Source organism: Elephas maximus, chromosome 7 (assembly GCF_024166365.1).
Source record: "Elephas maximus indicus isolate mEleMax1 chromosome 7, mEleMax1 primary haplotype, whole genome shotgun sequence".
Classification (NCBI taxonomy): domain Eukaryota; kingdom Metazoa; phylum Chordata; class Mammalia; order Proboscidea; family Elephantidae; genus Elephas; species Elephas maximus.
In genome coordinates, this window is record NC_064825.1 from 99,181,956 (window position 1) to 99,202,588 (window position 20,633).

The 20,633-nt window shown below is 40.1% G+C and overlaps 1 protein-coding gene across 3 annotated transcripts in view; it reads left to right on the top strand.

Moving 5' to 3' along the window:
• Positions 1–17,863, top strand: part of HSD17B12 (hydroxysteroid 17-beta dehydrogenase 12) — a 193,374-nt gene extending 175,511 nt beyond the window's left edge. For 2 of the 3 annotated variants that reach the window (XM_049890925.1, XM_049890923.1), the window contains 2 exons: positions 14,684–14,833; positions 15,345–17,861. In XM_049890925.1, coding sequence (XP_049746882.1) covers positions 14,684–14,833; positions 15,345–15,449 — 255 coding nt within the window. In that variant the 3' untranslated portion in view covers positions 15,450–17,861. Of the gene's footprint in view, positions 1–14,683; positions 14,834–15,344 lie in introns of all 3 variants that reach the window. The other variant, XM_049890926.1, reaches the window with a different exon arrangement.
• The last annotated feature ends 2,770 nt before the right edge of the window (positions 17,864–20,633 follow it).

The window sequence follows — 20,633 nt, forward strand, 5'->3', positions numbered from 1 at the left end:
CTAAAGGCCCATTTGTAGGCGACGTATAGGCAGTATGACAAGAAGCTGCAAGTGTTTCAATGATATGAGGTTAGTAGTGGGCCTTGTTAGCTCAGAAATTCTGTTGATAGAGTTCTGTTAATAGACAAGACCGTCTGTCTCGGTTGTTCAATGCTGCTATAACGGAAATACCACAAGTGGATGGCTTTAACAAAGAGAAGTTTATTCTGTCACAGTCCAGTAGGCTAGAAGTCCAAATTCAAGGCACCAGCTCCAGGGGAAGTCTCTTTCTCTCTGTCACCTCTGGAGGAAGGTCCTTGTCATCAGTCTTCCCTTGAGCTGAGAGCATCTCAGCGCAGGAAGGAACCTCAGGTCCAAAGGATGTGCCATACTCCTGGTACTGCTTTTTTGGTGGTATGAGGTCTCTATGTCTCTCTGCTCACTTTTCTCTTTTATATCTCAAAAGAGATTGGCTTAAGACACTACCTAACCTTGTAGACCTCAACAGTATAGTTGCTGCTAAGTCATCTTATTACATCATAGTGATAGGATTTACAACATACAGGAAAATCACATAAAATGGTGAATAGTCACATAAAATGGTAGACAGTCACACAATACTGAGAGTCATGGCCCAGCTAAGCTGACAGATGTTTACAATTCAGTCCACAACACCATCTCTTTTGTCATTTCCACAACTCGTTTCCCTCAGAATTTTGCCTCCAGATTCCCCACCTGTTAATCTGGTATGGCTGGAAGCCTCTGCAAAGACACATTAGCATTTGTCTTCTGAAATTTTTTACTTTGATAAACTTTCATGTTTCCCTAGTAATTACTTATAAATTATGTAATTTCATCAATCCTTGTCTTTCTCCATATGAATTCATTCAAGGTTTAACTTAGAATGAATTGGGGAGAAAACAGAAGCTCAAAAGTTTGTGAAGGAAAGCACAGTTGTCTGCGTGAGCACTATCAGAATGCTGAAGTAGACTAGAATGATAACCTCCATCGATTCTGATCGAAGGGGCAAAACAGTCTGGCCTAAATGAATCTCAGATTTAAAAATTATTTTCTTTGGCATTGTTTTATATCTGAAAATTTTTTGGACTATGTATTTGTCATCTGATCTCACCTTCCTCATTCCATCCCACATACTGTTTCCTGGGTGATCTTGTTAAAATACAAACCAGAAAATGTCTTTTTCCTTTGTCATCCTCCAGTGGCTGCCCATATGTTTAGGGTTCAGTTCACATCCACAAGGCCACCTGTCTCCTCTGCACCACTCCATCATCCCAGCCTGCATCAGGCCAGAGTGGACATGCGGTTTCCAGTACTTGAAGTGCCTGTGATTGTTCCTTCACCGGCCTGCCCTTTCCCCAACTCCCTTCCCAGTTTGTTCTCCATATTTGTTTTCTACCCCATATGCGCCTGAGCCTATGGTCCCCTTATCCATCTCTCATGGCTAAGGTCACAATTCACCTCCACCAGGAAACTTCATCTCAGTCCCTTGGCACATGTACTTACACCTTTCCTTATGCTCTCATGCACTGGCACTCTCTGGCTCTTTCCCCACTACACCTCACTGTATTCCTGAGAACAGGGACTTTATCCTACTTGTCTCTTGTGCACGTGTAATCCGTGGCATACTGGAGACCTGCCTTTTGCACGGCACCCAGAGGACTCTGGTTGTATGAGGTCATACTTCACAGTGCACCCTCGTCTGCTTTTAAGGTGTTTGAGCTTCTTCAGTTGTTCCCAGGTACCTCTAGTCTTGAACTTACTCTGTATTTATTATGTCTAGAGGACTTCCAGGCTAATCTTACATTGCCAAGTTTCAGTTTCTTCTAATTTTGGGAAGGAAGACTCTCTTTTTTAGGTCATCTTCATGTGAATGTATATTAATTCCTCTTTGAAGAGGAAGAGAGTATTTTTATTTTTCAAATTCTAGATTTTTTTTTACAGGAATTCCTTTATAAAATTTTCCCTCTGCTTCCTGCTCCCCATCTTTCCTTCATCTCCTTTGCTGTAATTTTGTAAGAGCATTTAAAATTTGCTGCAAGAATTCATATTTGCCATTATATAAGCATTTCCTAGAAATATAGATAGTATAGGCAACAAGTGATATAAATGCCCTGGAGATAAATTATGGGCCTAGTAGAGACTCTTATCTATTGATGTACTGTTGAATAGTACATCCTCGAGTGAGCCTTATCAAGTGTACTCTGATAGTGGGGACTGTTTGTTTTCAGTATTGCCTTGTAATTAAAGCCCAGTCAAAACTGTGCTTAAACCTTTCAAAGGACAAAATCATAAGTAATCTGATTGGTTAGCGTAGTGAGTCCTAGACCCTGGCTCCTTCTATCTGCCCTGTACTGACTAGCCATTAATGTTGGGCAAGTATGAAATAGCTGCCTTCCTAAGAATATACTTCATGAACTCTTGTTCACAAGCTGCCTTTGTTTTTGTTTCTTTGTTTTGTTTTAACCTTTTATTTGGAGTCATTTCATATCTACAGAAAAGTTATAAGAATAAGAATAGTGCAAAGGACACCCTAATACCCTACCCAGATTTACTTCTTTTTATCCCATTTGTTTTACCAACGGAGAGTAAGTTGCCTACATCATGGGCTTTTACCGCTAAATGCTTTAGTGTGTGTTTCCTAAGAATAAGAATATTTTCTTATATAATCGCAGGACAGTGACCAACTTTAGATTTAACACTGACACAATACATGTTTAGGGACTGGGAGTACAGTTGTTAACAAAAACAGAGTCCCTAATCTTAAAGAGCTTACATTTTAGTAGGGGGATGCAGACTATAAACATTCTAAAACGCACACAACAGCAGGTGATGATAAAAAGAAAAATAAACTCGGGTAAAGGCAGAAACGATAGAGGCTGTTCCTGCAGTTAGGCTGATCAAGAATGGCCTCTGATATGATCACATATAAGCAAATAACTGAATGAAGGAAGGAAGCTAGCTGAGAGGATACGTGGGTGCAGAGCCTTTTAGGCTGAGGGATGAGCAAGTACAAAGGCCAAGGAGGCCAGTGTGACTGGAGTGCATTGGGTTGGGAGGGAAAGGGGGTAGCAGGAATGGTAGGACATGCAGTTAGAGAAGTAGCCGGGGTGGGGTAGGGAATAATATTTGATATTAGAACAGAACATCGTAGGCCATGGTAGGAACCAACTCGATAGTATCTAACAACAACAACAACAGTATTTCATAAAAGAGAAGACCCTCAACGAGGTGGATTGACACAGTGGCTGCAACAAGCATAATGATTGTGAAGATGGCACAGGACCAGACACTGTTTCATTCTGTTGTACATAGGGTCGCTAAGGCGTTGAAATCGACTCAGCAAAACCTAACAACAACATATGAAGACATTGTAAACTGTGAAATATATAAGTGTGAAGCAGAGAGGAAAGAAACTTGTTTATTGAACATCCGTAATATGCCTCATATTTTCCCCTGTTTTGTTATCTCATTTGCCATAGACTTTAACCTTGTCCCATTTGACAAACAGGAAACTAAGGATCCGTAGGAGTCATGTAACTTGTCTAAGGTCAGTTCAATTTATCAGACAGTGAAACCCAGCTACTTACCAGGTCCTTAGCTAGACAGTGGGAAATGATGATGAATTAAGACACAGTCCCTGTCCTCAAGGCATACACAGAAAGAAAAGACAAATGTTAAACACATTCCAACAACAGGGGATATAGTAAGTACAAAACTGAAGGTATATATATGTATGTATATATAGTATTCCACATTTCTTCCATCAAGAAATATTCAGAGGATACCTAACAGTCTGGCAATTGGGGATACAATGGCAGAAGAGACAGATGGAGCCCCTTCTGTGGTAGAATTTACATTCCGAGAAAAGGGGAGAAGCAATAAGCAAGCAAACAAAGATGTGGATAACATTATTTTGGACAGTGCTCATCCTTATGAAGAAACTAAAGGAGAATGATGTGTTCAAGAATGTGGGAGAAGGCTGAGGAATTTACTGATCTGGGCTTGCAACCTGGGTTTGAATAACTCCAAAGTCTGTGTTCTTTCTACAGTGGCTTTCTGTTTCTCACAGAGCTGTTGTTCCACGCCATACAGTTTTCTTCCTTTGAGTCTGGGAAACCAGGTCTCTGGAAATGCTATCGATGAGGAGATTATTTGTTAACTAAAGCCATCCCCCAAGGTTTACTTTACCTGACTCTTTACCAGAGGAACGATGAGGATGCAGGTAGAGACTGCCTAAACCCAGAGGAGAAGGCGGTTTGTAGATTTCAGCTGGTTTGAAATGGAAGTGGATTTTCTCATTTTTAGCAAGTGATTACAAAATAATACTCCATTTAAATTCAAATTTACCATCATGGAGGAGTCCTTTGGGCCCCGTTCTCTTAAGTTAGCACCTTTAAGTGCCTTGGTCCTCTTTGATGAAAGTTGATGGTTTTGTTAATCCAGTTAAAAATGTAGTTTTTAATCAGAATAGACTACATTTGGTTTTATCTATGAAACTTGGAAAACAAATAGGACAAGTTAAGATGAGGGAGAAGACAAAAAAATTTTTTTTTTATTAATGATACTGTCGATGTAATTTAAGGAGATATTCTTCTTTTATATTTTGTTGCTTAAAGTAATTATACGGATCTATTGGGCTTCAAAGAGCTAGAAAGCTAAGTGTTAAGAAATGGCTACTGGGATTGAAAACAAGTCTCCGCCTATTCATCTTATTAATTGCCAGTGGAAAAAAAGAAGGTAATGGAGTGTGTCTTTAGTGCAAATGGAGTCTAAATAGGAAGAACTATAAGGCAATGTGAAGATCCTCACAGGAAATATTCATATCTGGTCAACTGCACCAACTTGGAGAAATGACTTAAGAAAAGTAAAATCAGTCCTATTGGGATAATTGGACTTGGAACTGTTCCAAACAAGTGAATCTCCGTTTTCGTCAGTGATGATGTCTATTTTTCTTGGCCCTTTACAACAGTGTTGCACCACAAGAACTAAAAGCTTAGGAGGTTCCTTCATCCATCCAAGCCATATCAGATCTGTGTCCAAAAAGAACTAAGATATCCAGATGGTCACCTCAACAGTCAGACATTTTCTATGGAAAATGCTTTTGTACACACATGCGTCATAGGATATAAAAACTCAAACAGCCAAGTCTTTCTCTCCAAATTCGTTCTGAAAAATATAAAACTTTAGAAAATGTAGAAAATAATTGCCAACACACACCAGAGTTCCAATCCCACACACGTTAACTTACAGTACTTCATTCGTAGTACAGTAGGGAAGGTGCCCTATCCCCCAATTACTAAGGAAGAAACTAAGGCTCAGACATTGGATATTTCCTCAAGATCACACAACTAGTGAGGAGTCAATCTGGAATTTGAATTCAAGTCTGTCTGATTTGAAAACTAATGCTGTTTTCCCCCTCTAATCTACTGCCTGTTTTTCTCATACCCCAAATTCAGTGCATCAGGAAATCTGACCGACTTTAGTTTATCCTTGAAATATATCCACAGTCTGTCCACTTCTCGTGACCTCTGCTGCTACCACTCTAATCCGAGCCACTGTTATCTCTTGCCCTGGACTTTCTGCAATATCCTCCTATCTGGCCTTCCTACACTGAGCCTTGCCAGTAGCCCCGATAGTCTGCTCATAGCAGCCAGAATGATCTCTTTAAAAATCAGGTGAAAAAAAAAAATCTCATTTAAAAAAAAAACAACAAAAACAAAAGCTAAGAAGTTTCCTGAATACGACCGAACACTTCAAGCCACAGAGTAACAGGGGCACGGGTCTGGGGACCGTGGGGCTTGAGGGGACATCTAGGTCAATTGGCATAACAAAGTTTATTAAGTTAATGTTGTGCATCCCACTTTGGTGAGTGGCGTCTTGGGTCTTAAAAGCTAGGAAGTGGCCATCTAAGATGCACCAATTGGTCCCAACCCACCTGGAGCAAGGAGAATGAAGAACACTAAAGACACAAGGAAAATATGAGCCCAAGAGACAGAAAGGGCCACATAAACCATAGACTCCGTCAGCCTGAGAACTAAATGGTGTCCAGCTACCACCAATGACTGTTCTGACAGGTAGCACAACAGAAAAATCCCTGATGGAGCCAGAGAAAAGTAGGGTGCAGAATTCAAATTCTGACTGAGACTGGAGGGACCCCAGAGGACATGGCCCCTGGACTCTCAGCCCAAAACTAAAACATTTCCCGAAGCCAACTCTTCAGACAAAGATTAGTCTGGACTATAAGACATAAAATGATACTGGTGAGGAGTGTGCTTCTTAGCTCAAGTAGACACATGAGACAGTGGGCATCTCCTGTCTGGAGGCGAGATGAGAGGGCAGGGTGGGACAGGAGCTGGTTGAACAGACACAGGAAATACAAGGTGGAGTGGAGGGATGTGCTGTCACATAGGGAGAGCAGCTAGGGCCACGTGACCATGTATGTGTAAGTTTTTGTATGAGAAGCTGACATGAACTGTAGACTTAAGACTTAGCTGAAAAGTTACTTCCTCATTTAACATAGTAAAAATGTCTATTCTACCAAAAGCCATCTATACATACAATGCACTTCCGATCCAAATTCCAATGGCATTTTTTAATGTGATGGAGAAACAAATCACCAACTTCATATGGAAGGGAAAGAAGCCCTGGAAAAGTAAAGCATTACTGAAAAAGAAGAAGAAGGTGAGAGGCCTCACTCTATCTGATTTTAGAACATATTATACAGCCACAGTAGTCAAAACAGCCTGGTACTGATACAACAACAGGCACATAGCCCAATGGAACAGAATTGAGAACCCAGGTATAAATCCATCCACAAATGAGCAGCTGATATTTGACAAAGGCCCAGTGTCAGTTAATTGGGGAAAAGATAGTCTTTTTAACAAATGGTGCTGGCATAACTGGATATCCATTTGTAAAAAAATGAAACTGGACCCATACCTCACACCATGCACAAAAACTAACTCCAAGTGGATCAAAGACCTAAACATAAAGACTGAAACGATAAAGATCATGGAAGAAAAAATAGGGGCAACGTTAGGAGCCCTAATACAAGGCATAAACAGAATACAAAACATTACCAAAAATGATGAAGAGAAACCAGATAACTGGGAGCTCCTAAAAATCAAACACCTATGCTCATCTAAAGACTTCACCAAAAGAGTAAAAAGACCACCCACAGATTGGGAAAAAATTTTCAGCTATGACATCTCCGACCAGCGCCTGATCTCTAAAATCTATATGATTCTGTTAAAACTCAACCACAAAAAGGACAAAGAACCCAGTCAAAAAGTGGGCAAAGGATATGAACACGCACTTCACTAAAGAAGATATTCAGGCAGCTAACAAATACATGAGAAAATGCTCTCGATCATTAGCCATTAGAGAAATGCAAATTAAAACTACGATGAGGTTCCATCTCACTCCAACAAGGCTGTCATTAATCCAAAAAACACAAAATAATAAATGTTGGAGAGGCTGTGGAGAGATTGGAAGTCTTATACACTGCTGGTGGGAATGTCAAATGGTACAACCACTTTGGAAATCTATCTGGCGTTTTCTTAAAAAGTTAGAAATAGAACTACCATACAACCCAGAAATCCCACTCCTCGGAATATATCCTAGAGAAATAAGAGCCTTTACACAAACAGATATATGCACACCCATGTTTACTGCAGCTCTGTTTACAATAGCAAAAAGCTGGAAGCAACCAAGGTGTCCATCAACGGATGAATGGTTAAATAAATTATGGTATATTCACACAATGGAATACTACGCATCTATAGAGAACAGTGAGGAATCTGTGAAACATTTCATAACATGGAGGAACCTGGAAGGCAGTGTGCTGAGTGAAATTAGTCAGAGGCAAAAGGACAAATATTGTGTAAGACCACTATTATAAGATCTTGAGAAATAGTATAAACTGAGAAGAACACATACTTTTGTGGTTACAAGGTGGGGAGGGAGGAAGGGTGGGAGAGGGTTATTTACTGATTAGTTAGTAGATAAGAACTACTTTAGGTGAAGGGAAGGACAATACTCAATACAGGGAACGTCAGCTCAACTGGACTGGACCAAAAGCAAAGAAGTTTCCAGGATAAACTGAATGCTTCGAAGGTCAGTGGAGCAAGGGCGGGGGTTTGGGGACTATGGCTTAAGGGGACTTCTAAGTCAATTGGCAAAATAATTCTGTTATGAAAACATTCTGCATCCCACTTTGAAGTATGGCGTCTGGGGTCTTAAATGCTAACAAGCGGCCATCTAAGATGCATCAATTGGTCTCAACCTACCTGGATCAAAGGAGAATGAAGAATACCAAGGTCGCACGATAACTACGAGCCCAAGAGACAGAAAGGGCCACATGAACCAGAGACTTACATCATCCTGAAACCAGAAGAACTAGATCGCGCCCGGCCACAACCGATGACTGCCCTGACAGGGAGCACAACAGAGAACCCCTGAGGGAGCAGGAGATCAGTGGGATGCAGACCCCAAATTCTCATAAAAAGACCAGACTTAATGGCCTGACTGAGACTAGAAGAATCCCAGCGGTCATGGTCCCCAAACCTTCTATTGGCCCAGGACAGGAACCATTCCCGAAGACAACTCATCAGACATGGAAGGGACTGGACGATGGGTTGGAGAGAGATGCTGATGAAGAGTGAGCTACTTGTATCAGGTGGACACTTGAGACTGTGATGGCATCTCCTGTCTAGAGGGGAGATAGGAGGGTAGAGGGGGTTAGAAACTGGCAAAATGGTCACGAAAGGAGAGACTGGAAGGAGGGAGCAGGCTGACTCATTAGGGGGAGAGTAAGTGGGAGTATGTAGTAAGGTGTATATAAGCTTATATGTGACAGACTGACTTGATTTGTAAACTTTCACTTAAAGCACAATAAAAATTATTTTTTAAAAAAATGATTGACTTAAGACAAAACCTAAAAAATAAATAAATAAACCCTGTGGAGCAGAGTTCTACTCTGACTCACGTGGGGTCTCCGTGAGTCAGAGTCAACTCAATGGCAACTGGTTTTACTGGTTTCCACAGAAGGAGGAATGGCTAAGTGTCAGCATGTCACACGTTTTCAAGGTAGTGGAATTCACTAGTCTTGAGGATTTATAGCAACCTGGAAACCAGAAAGAACATCTTAACAAACCAATGCTATATAGTAAAAGCCTACTCAGAGGAGACATTAAGCCAGAAAAGTGTTTGTGGGATAAAATGAACCTTAACTTCCTTAAAAATTATCAGAAGCTCTATATGCATAAGTAAGGTCCATGTTAACATTTAAAATAAATTTAAATTGACTAATAAATCAAAAAAAAAAAAAAGTTACTTCCTCTTGGTATCCTTTCCATCCTCCACTAGGCCTTGTTAACTGCCTTGTTTTTAAACCGTTGTAGAAATCAGTAAATACACCTTCCAGAAAAGAATTTATGTTTCTTAGTTGAAAAAAATAATAACTCTGAATTTCTGGTTGTACATCTATTGTCCCCACCCCCAGAGCCAGGGATTCTCTAGACCTTTTCCATGATTGAGCTGAATGATGAGTTAACCTGTGGCACCATCAAGTGGTTCATTCGGGCAGTGCAGCTTAATTTTTCCACAAGATCAAAATAATCCACGGCAGTGGGATATAATGGACAATTTATGCCATATATATGTATTTTGGATATTATATGTATATACATATATGTATATGCATATATATATTTTATATATATTGTTGTTGTTAGGTGCTGTCAAGTTGGTTTGGACTCATGGTGACCTTGTGTACCACAGAACGAAACACCGCCTGGGCCTGTACTTTCCTTCTTATGCTTGAGCCCATTGTTGCAGCCACTGTGTCAATACGTCTTGTCGACGATCTTCCTCTTTTCCATTGACCCTGTACTTTACCAAGCATAATGTCCTTCTCCAGGGACTGATCCCTCCTGATAACATGTCCAAAACATGTAAGACACAGTCTCACCATCCTTGCTTCTAAAGAACATTCTGGTTATACTTCTTCCAAGACAGATTTGTTTGTTCTTTTGGCAGTCCATGGTATATTCAATATTCTTCACCAACGCCACAATTCAGAGGCCCCAATTCTTCTTCAGTCTTCCTTATTCATTGTCCAACTTCACATGCATATGATGTCATTGAAAATACCATGGCTTGGGTCAGGCGCATCTTAGTCTTCAAGGTGACATTGTTGCTTTTCAACACTTTAAAGAGGTCCTTCGCAGCAAATTTGCCCAATGCAATGCGTCTTTTGATTTTCTTGACTGCTGCTTCCATGGGCGTTGATTGTGGATCCAAGTACAGCGAAATCCTTAACAACTTCAGTATTTTGTCTGTTTATCATGATGTGGCTTATTGGTTTAGTTGTGAGGACTTTTGTTTCCTTTTTGTTGAGGCATAACCCTGAAGGCTGTGATCTTTGATCTTCATCAGTAAGTACTTCAAGTACTCTTAACTTTCAGCAAATGAAGTTGTGTCATCTGCATAACGCAGGTTGTTAATGAGTCTTCCTCCAATCCTGATGCCCTGTTCTTCTTCATATAGTGCAGCTTCTTGCATTATTTGCTCAGTATACAGATTGAATAGGTATGGTGAAAGGATACAACCCTGACGTATACCTTTCCTGACTTTAAACCACTCAGTATCTCCTGTTCTGTCTGAAGAACTGCCTCTTGATCTATATACGGGTTCCTCATGAGCACAATTAAGTGTTTTGGAATTCCCATTCTTCGCCATGTTATCCATAATTTGTTACGATCCACACAGTCAAATGCCTTTGCATAGTCAATGAAAAACAGGTAAGCATCCTTCTGGTATTCTCTGCTTTCAGCCAGGGTCCATCTGACATCAGCGATGATATCCCTGGTTCCACGTCCTCTTCTGAATCTGGCCTGAATTTCTGGCAGCTCTCTGTTGATGTACTGCTGCACCCGCTTTGGAATGATATGCAACAAAATTTTGCTTGTGTGTGATATTAATGATATTGTTTGATAATTTCCACATTCTGTTGGATCACCTTTCTAGGCATAAATATGTATCTCTTCCAGTCCATTGGCCAGGAAGCTGTCTTCTAAATTTCTTGGAATAGACAAGTGAGCACCTCCAGCACGACATCCATGTTTTGAAACATCTCAATTGATATTCCATAAATTCCTGGAGCCTTGTTTTTTCCCAGTGCCTCCAGTGCAGTGTGGACTTCTTCCTTCAGTACCATTGGTTCCTGACCATAAGCTACCTCTTGAAATAGTTGAACATTGACTAATTCTCTTTGGAATAATGACTCTGTATATCCCTTCCATCTTCTTTTGATGCTTCCTGCGCCATTTAATATTTTCCTCATAGAATCCTTCACTATTGCAACTCGAGGCTTGAATTTTTTCTTCAGTTCTTTCAGCTTGAGAAACACCAGGTGTGTTCTTCCTTTTGGTTTTCTAACTCCAGCTCTTTGCACATGTCATTATAATACTTTACTTTGTCTTCTGGAGCCACCCTTTGAAATCTTCTGTTCAGCTCTTTTACTTCATTATTTCTTCCTTTTGCTTTAGCTGCTCGACATTCAAGAGCAAGTTTCAGAGTCTCTTCTGACATCCATCCTGGTCTTTTCTTTCTTTCCTGTCTTTTCAATGACCTCTTGCTTTCTTCGTGTATGACGTTCTTGATGTCATTCCACAACTGGCCTGGTCTTCGGCGTCAAATCTATTTTTTTTTATTGTGCTTTAAGTGAAAGTTTACAAATCAAGTCAGTCTCTCATACGAAAATTTATATACACCTTGCTGTATACTCCTAATTGGTCTCCTCCTAATGAGACAGCACACTCCTTCTCTCCACCCTCTATTTCCATGTTCATTTAGCCAGCTTCTGACCCCCTCTGTCTTCTCATCTCCCATCCAGACAGGGGCTGCCCACATAGTCTCATGTGTCTACTTGATCCAAGAAGCTCACTCCTCACTAGTATCATTTTCTATCCTATAGTCCAGTTCAATCCCTGTCTGAAGAGTTGGCTTTGGGAATGGTTCCTGTCTTAGGCTAACAGAAGGTCTGGGGACCATGACCACCAGGGTCATTCTAGTCTCAGTCAGACCATTAAGTCTGGTCTTTTTAGGAGAATTTGAGGTCTGCATCCCACTGATCTCCTGCTCCCTCAGGGGTTCTCTGTTGTGCTCCCTGTCAGGGCAGTCATTGGTTGTAGCTGGGCACCATCTAGGTCTTCTGGTCTTAGGCTGATGTAGTCTGTGGTTTATGTGGCCCTTCCTGTCTCTTGGGCTCATAATTGCCTTGTGTCTTTGGTTTTCTTCATTCTCCCTTGCTCCAGGTGGGTTGAGACCAATTGATGCATCTTAGATGGCCGCTTGCTAGCATTTAAGACTTCAGACACCACTCTCCAAAGTGGGATGCAGAATGTTTCCTTAATAGATTTTATTATGCCAGTTGACCTAGATGTCCTCTGAAACCATGGTCCCCAAACCCCCACCTCTGCTACACTGGCCTTCGAAGCGTTCATTCAGGAAACTTCTTTGCTTCAAATCTGTTCTTGAGATGGTCTCTAAATTCAGGTGGGATATACTCAAGGTCATACTTTGGCTCTCGTGGACTTGCTCTGATTTTGTTCAGTTTCACCTTGAACTTGCACATGAGGAATTGATGGTCTGTGCCACAGTTGGCCCCTGGCCTTGTTCTGACCAATGATATTGAGTTCTTCCATCACCTCTTTCTACAGATGTAGTTGATTTGATTCCTGTGTATTCATTCTGGCGAGGTTCGTGTGTATAGTCGCAGTCTATGTTGGTGAAAAAAGTTATTTGCAATGAACAAGTCATTGGTCTTGCAAGATTCTATTATCCGATCTATGGCATTGCTTCTATCACCAAGGCCATGTTTTCCAACTACTAATCCTTCCTCTTTGTTTCCAACTTTCACATTCCAATCACAAGTAATATCAATGCATCCTGATTGCATGTTCGATCAATTTTAGACTATAGAAGCTGATAAAAATCTTCAATTTCTTTATCTTTGGCCTTAGTGGTTGATGCATAAATTTGAATGATAGTCATATTAATCAAAGTTAGCTCATGTACTCTGAGGAAATTAATTTACTTAGTATGGTTCTATGGCTGGAGGGACTGAGGAAGAGGAAGATGGAGAGTGACAGTGGTTAGGCCCTTGGGTTCTTGGTTCGTAACAAATAGCTGAAGTTTCAGCCCACCTACTAAGGAGGATGGGTTGTATTCTTTGACTCATACTTGGGAATAGGGAAAACCCTGGTGGTGTAGTGGTTAAGTGCTATGGCTACTTACCAAAAGGTCAGCAGTTTAAATCCACTAGATGCTCCTTGGAAACTCTGTGGGGCAGTTCTGCTCTGTCCTGTAGGGTTGCTATAAGTCAGAATCAACTCAATGGCAAAGGGTTTGGTTTTGGAAACGGGAAAAATATTACTAAGTAATGGCCTCCCCATATCTGGGTACATACAAAGAGACATGGGAACACTCCTAGGTCTCAGCAGGAAGGAAATCCATAGTCTAGAACACATCTTAGTTTTATTTCCACCTCTAGTAAAAAAAAAAAAAGTTCCAGTTTTTGCTTTTGACTACCATGTGTTGACCACCTCTTCATTAATAGAAGTATCATTGTAATTTATACTTTTTCCTTTCACATGTGTGAGGCAAACAATACATTCACTCTTTTGTGGGCTGCTAGGCCCAAGATGGAGCCCAGGTAGATCTCAGGCTGCTAACCAAAAGGTTGGTGGTTCCAATCCACCAGCCGCTGCTTGGAAACCCTATGGGGCAGTTCTACTCTGTCCTGTAGGGTTGCTATGAGTCGGAATCTGCTTGATGGCAATGGGGATGCCCAAGTTATTTCAAACTACAGAAGGAACCTCTTGTGTCCTGCCTCATGACTCGTGTAATAGGGTTCCACTAAATTTCATGTTGAATCACATCCCCAAAATGTAAAAAGCATCAGTTACAAAGAAGTGAACACTAGTTATGTTCCTCTACAAGGTGATGTTCAGGTTTGTCTCCCACACCAGCCCTGTAAGGTGTCTTTTAGTTACCCAACCTGTTTCCATATTTTTTTGCTGCCTCCCCTGCTGCCATAGAAAAAATAAATGTACGAAAAAGGAAGGTGGTCCTATCTTATCAATAGCAGAGTTTATGAAACTTAGAAACAGAATGGTAAGCAACTAGGGAAGGAAAGTGGTAACCCAAGGCTGAGAAAATGAAAAGTATTTTTGTGAAAGACCAGATCTGACAGAACAAGCTTAGTTAACCATTAGTTATGGAGAAAATTTAGGGAGAGAAAATGTCAGAAATGCCCTGTTTGGTGGTTCTGTAACAATGTTCAGTTTTGTCAGGGGAGAAAGAATATCCCGTCCTGACTCATTCTGCTCTCTAGATTTCTGTTTAATCTTTCCTTTTAAAATTTTCTGCTTCTTTTTACTACCTTTCCTCTTCCCAAATTCTGTGTTACTGATGGAATGAATGCTTTGTTACAGTTTGTTTTATGCTATCATATATTCTTTCAAGTTGGCTTTAGATAATTGTATCTTTCTTTTTCTCCCTCTAAAGATACACATTTCGTCAGAAGGTTTCTACTAATAAGAGCAGTGAAGCATCACTGTTTTCTGAGTTTGTGGCCTTCCTAATTAATGACATGTTTTGGGGGGCATTTCCTTTACAGAGTGTCGTGCCACACTTCGTAGCTACAAAGCTGTCTAAAATCCGAAGGGCAACTTTGGATAAGCCCTCTTCAGAGACATATGTGAAGTCTGCGATGAAAACAATAGGCTTGCAGTCCCGAACCAGTGGATACCTGATCCATTCTGTTATGGTATGTAAAGTTTTAAGTCCCAAATCAGTACTTTCTGGTTTGGAGTTCTCTTTCCCACTGAGTCACAAAATAGTACATGACATACCAGCATATATACATTGTCCAGACATACTAACAAGCCACCCCTGTTATTTTTTTGAACTGTACACCAGATAACTTTAAAATCTACCTATGAATAAAATAATAGCTTGTGATAATAGGCTTGGATAGGAAAGTTGTAGAGTCGCTGGGTGGTACAAATAGTTAATGTGCTCAGCCACTAACTGAAAGGTTGGAGGTTCAAATTCACCCAGAGGTGCCTCAGAAGAAAGGCCTGGCGATATACTTCCCAAAAATCAGCCATTGAAAACCCTGTGGAGCACAGTTCTCCTGGGACACCCATGGGTTGCCGTGAGTCGTAATCGACTCAGCAGCAACTGGTAGATGGTATATAATAAAACATAAGATCATATGCTTCAATTTAGCCCGAATTGTGGGCAATAATTACATATCTCATCCTTTCTCTTCATAGCTCTCAATAATCTTATCCCTGCCTTCTTGGATCGCCTTTAAAATAATTATGAACATCAACAAGTCTATGCGGGCTGGCTATCTGAAGAAAACCAAGAAGAACTAAGCGTGGGTAGCTTCACTGGATACCTTAGGCAGATGCCTCAGCCTCTGCGTGTGCACTGCCAGGCACCCTCCTCTCTCCTAACCCTTCAGTTGTCATTTTAATTGTTACTAACTTGGCTAAATTTTGCATAATTGGGAGGAAAGTTAAGTTGCTTTTAGGATACTACTGGGAGTTGTTTTGAAGTTTTCTATACATGCTCAAATCAAATGGATATCAAATTAATAATTAGCAAGAACAGCGTAATGGGAAGGGACACAATCATAGCAAATCACAGAATTGTAGTGTCAGACATAAAACACAACTCTTGCACCAGGTTCAAAATGCCAATGATCATTATCCTTCTGTTTTTCTCCGAAACAGACTTGAGAAAGTAATGACTAAAACTCTTTTTTGTTTCTAACACTTTGAGGAAATGGAGATTAGTTGGTTTGACTTATAGGAGGCTGTACTACCATTCGCATAGATCTCTGTGTAAGGTTTTCTGAAAGTATGTTTCAGTTTGCACATTTACATGAAATTATTCTTTCTCACAGGTAGCTAATGGCATGAAAATAATTTATGAAATAACAGGGTCGTTTCTGACGCATGAAACCCACTAACATGTTTTCGTCTAACGCATGTTTCTTCTGAGTTTAAATGTGTATAAATACTGAAAGCTATATGGTATGATTTATAGAGGTAAATAGACCAAAATGTACATTGAGACCGGCAGCCACCTATTATGCCACTGGTCCAGGAAAGCCTGAACCCTCATTCTTCTTTGTGTCTGTACTGTACCTACCACTAATGTTCATGTAGTGAAAACACCCTACTCCTCTAACAATAACGACATTACAGAGCTGGTATTACACTTTTTAAATCAGGATTCTATGGGGCAGTTCTACTCTGTCCTATAGGGTCGCTATGAGTCGGAATTGACTCCATGGCAGTGAGTTATAGGTATTGACAAAGTTTTAATAAAAGATGATATAACCGCAATGTTGATTGAAAATATATTTTTTGGGTGCTTGAAATTAAGGCCATGTTTACATTGACCTGAAATAAATTAAGACTTAATTTTTATCATGCTACAAAATTTTAATGGAGAATTCACCAAGAACTAATTCAAGATTGTGGAACGTGTAACACAGAAGGTAAACTTTTACCTAGGCTCTGTAAGAGATTTTAGGACCCAAAATGTAGGAAGAACATAATCTCAGAATAAAGGATAATCATTTAAATGGAATAAATTTGACTTTACGAAAAACTCATGGTTTACCCTTTTTCTCTCTCATTTTGTCATAGAAATATGTGTGTAAATAGACACTGATGATTTGGGCAACATTTTATCTGCTTTTACACATTGGTTGGTTGGTCGTGATTGCTGTTTTGCGGGGAGAGGTGGTAGACAGGGGAAGGATTGATTTGCAAGGGTACAAAATGCTTTGTTTTCTTTTATCCCAGTTAGGAAATAATTGAATTCTGGCTAGGAAATGCCTTAGCAATTTCAGAACTTCTGAGCTATAGTGCTCTCTGCCTCAACTTGGCAATCATCCCCCGTAGTCGACACTCAGGGATGAAGATGACAACACGAAAATGTGTTTTTCCAGCACATGAACAGAAAAGCTGTACCAAAAGAGAAACCAATGACTGCAAACACTCAAGGTAGTCAAGCACATAGTCCTTAGACTTAACTTTATGCTGACTTGGTTACATGTTCTTATGTGTGCTGGGCGAGGCTTAGAACCCAAAAAGAGAAGAGTAGAAGGCAGTATTGATTATACATGTGTAATTAGCTTACCTCACAACATAGGAAACTGGATTTTAATTCGTCTGTTTCATCAAACATAATGATGTGTGCCGTTCTGATTTGCCCTGTGTCAGTCACACGGGCACTTGGGATAAATAAGTGCTAAAGATGGTGTGGAGCCCTGGTAGCACAGTGGTGAAGCGTTCACCTGCTAACCAGAAGATTGGCAGTTCGAATCCACCAGCTGCTCCTTGGAAACCCTATGCAGCAGTTCTATGCTGTCCTATAGGGTCACTGTGAGTCGGAAATGACTAGACAGCGATGGGTAAAGATGGTGTTACTGCTCTCCATTTCCTCAAATGTGGCCCTGCTCTGAAGAGATGAATTCTGAATTCTCATTTGATATTTACTGCATTGAAGTACAGTAGAACTGAAGTTTAAATGGAGTGAACATTGATGGCAGTACCAATACAAATGGTGCTGATTCAGTGTGGAAGAGGAAACTTACTGTGATAATAATATGTTACAAGACTGAAACAAGCCTAAGTAGTGCTCTAATTTCTTTTAGCTCTGTTGACACGAAAAATCCCTGAGGTATAGGTGGTCCAGTATTCTGCTCCTTTGCTATGTGGTTTGTCAACATTAAAACAAGTTCTCAAAGGTTTTTTTTGTTTGTTTGTTTTGTTTGTAAATATGTAGGAAACCAATTGAGTAAAAAAAAAAAAAATGTAAAGGCTCACCACTTTGTGACATTCTGATATTTTTAGATTAGTTATTTATGTCACTCATTTTGTGATGAACATAAATATGAGCAGAATTTAAGTTCCCTTGTGGAAATATAAGTCTTCTTTCTATTGATATTTATTTGGTGAAATCTAGAAATGTAACGTGTTATTGCAATGACTTGCATGAACGTAAACATATTAGGTTTTTAAAAATTTAAATGTGATCAATGGCATATTACTACTTTCTCCACTCTCCTCTTACGTGGGTCATTAAATAGCAAGCAAAATGGGTAATACAAATGGTAATCCTAAAAGGATATAAAGCAAGCTTGTCTTCAGTGTTATTAAAGTTTCCAGGCATTACCGTTCTGTGCATTTATTGGGTGCCAGCCATGTGCCAGTTACTCTTTTGGATGCTAAAGAAAAAGCAGTACACAAGTAGACAAAAATCCTTGCCCCTATTTGAGCTGAGGAGGCCAGGGTTGGGTATGAAGGAAGGAGACAGACAACAAAAGAAATCATGTAGTATTAAGTACCTCTAAGTGCTATACGAAAGTATGAAGCAGGGTGAAGAGGATGGGGAATGAATGTATGCTGGGGTGAGGGTAGGGGGTTTGCAATTTTAAATAAGGTACTCCAGTAGGCCTTACCGAGAGATGGCCTTTGACCAGTCTGGAGGAGCGTTTTCACTATCTGCAGGAAAGGCATTTTAGGCAGAGGGACAGCTAGTGGGAAGAGCTGATACCTGGTATATTTCAAGAACAGCAAGGAGTCCAGTGTGGCTATATATATTGAAGTACATATGGGGTGATATATATCCTGAGGATTTATGTTGCAGAGATCTTTTTTTAGTTATTACTTTCCAGTATTAAATTCCCTTTACATACTTGATTTTACTGCATTATCTTTATACACTGCTGAATTCAGTTTGCTAGTATTTTATTTAGGATTTTTGCATCTGTACTTATGAAATTGATCTGCAGGCTTTCTCTTATTTTTCTTGTCTGCTTTTGGTATCAAAATTAGTTGGGGAGGCTTACCTATTTTAGCATTATCTGGAAGAATTTTAGAAGATTGGAATGATCTCTTCCTCGAAAACTTGTAAAACCATCTGGCCCTGGTATCTATTTGTCTCATAATTGGTAGTAAGGTTAAGACTATTTGGTGGGAATAAGAATTCTTAGGCTCTCCATTTTTTCTTGCGACAAGTTTGAGGAAAAAAAAAAAATTTTTCCTAAGCATTTGCCCATGATAGATTTTTTTCTAATTTATTAGCATAAAGTAGCTCAAGAAATTTCCATGTTAAACCTATGCTGAATATGTACTTGTAAAAATGGCGTGGGGGCAGTGTTTGACCTCCTCTGTCTTCACAAGGGGAAAGGATAATCCAGATAAATAGCCCAAGCCTGATTCCTATGAGGCAGAGGTCAGACATACCTTTTCTCTCTCTACGTCTCTGCTGAGTTCAATAATTCATTGCAGAATTCGCACTGAACTCATAGACCATACTCACAATTATGGGGTTTTATTAGGGAAGTAGCAGTTATAATTCAGGCACTGGAACACTCAGGATACAGTTCTTCCATCAGGACAGCCTCTCCCAGCTGTGCTTGCAGGCATACCTCTCCCTGGCCCTAGGCCTCTGCCCAAAGGCACTCAGCTTTCTCTCTCTGTGGACTAGGAAGCCCACCGTGCTGTCTTCTGCTGCCAGGTCTCTCCTGCAACCATTACTTACTGTCTTCAGCGTTACGCTTGCTCTTTCTCAGTCTTCTGCTTCCAGGAGATTCTCAGTGCAGGGATCCCAAATCCAAAGGACATGCTGGCTCCCAGCTGTTCTTCGTTCGTGATGGTGGTTTCCTCTCTTTCCCACCTCTGGGATAGCTTGCCTCAAGCCCAACGAGATGGCAAAACTGACCAATCTCTTTGGTGGGCCACAATTACCATATCTGCACAGTCCCGCCCAATCACATGGGTGGGAGTTACAAGACCATGGCTAGAAAAGCCACACAAAAGTGATCCATCACACCATAGTACTTTCATTTCCTTTTCTAATACTGTATCATCTCGCTTTCCTTTTTTTCTTCACCATTTTGCCAGAAGTTTATTAGTTTTTTCGAAGAACCAACTTTTGGCTTTGTTAGTCCTCTCTGTCCTTTTCTTTTATGTTCTGCTTTTTGAGTTTATTCTGTCATTTTTCTCTTTGTAAATTGAATATTTAACTTATTAATGCAGTAGGTTTTTTTGTTTGTTTTTCCTATTCTTACGTAAGCATCTAAGGCTCTAAATAGTTTAACTGTCTCTTTTGCTGCATCTCACAGTTGTTGACGTGGGTGTACACACAAGTATATACACTTTTCAGTGCTAATATTTTTACATTTATATTATGATTTCTTTGATCTATGTATTAATTTGAAATGTGTTTTTCAACGTACATTTTTATAAATGTATTTCTTTAAAAATAACTTCCATTAATATCACCACTGATATGGCAATTTTACATTATATGCACCCTGATAAGCTGCACTGAAGATACAACGCCACTTATGTGGTACTTCTGCCCAAAATGCATAACCTGAATATAACGAAGTCTTAGAAAAACCTAATCAAGAGGTTTTCTACAAAATAACCTGCCCATACGTGTCAAAACTTTCAGATTAAAGGAGGCTAAAGATCTGTATTAACTAACTGCAACACAGATTCTGGATGAGATCCTGGTTGAGGGGGGAAAAA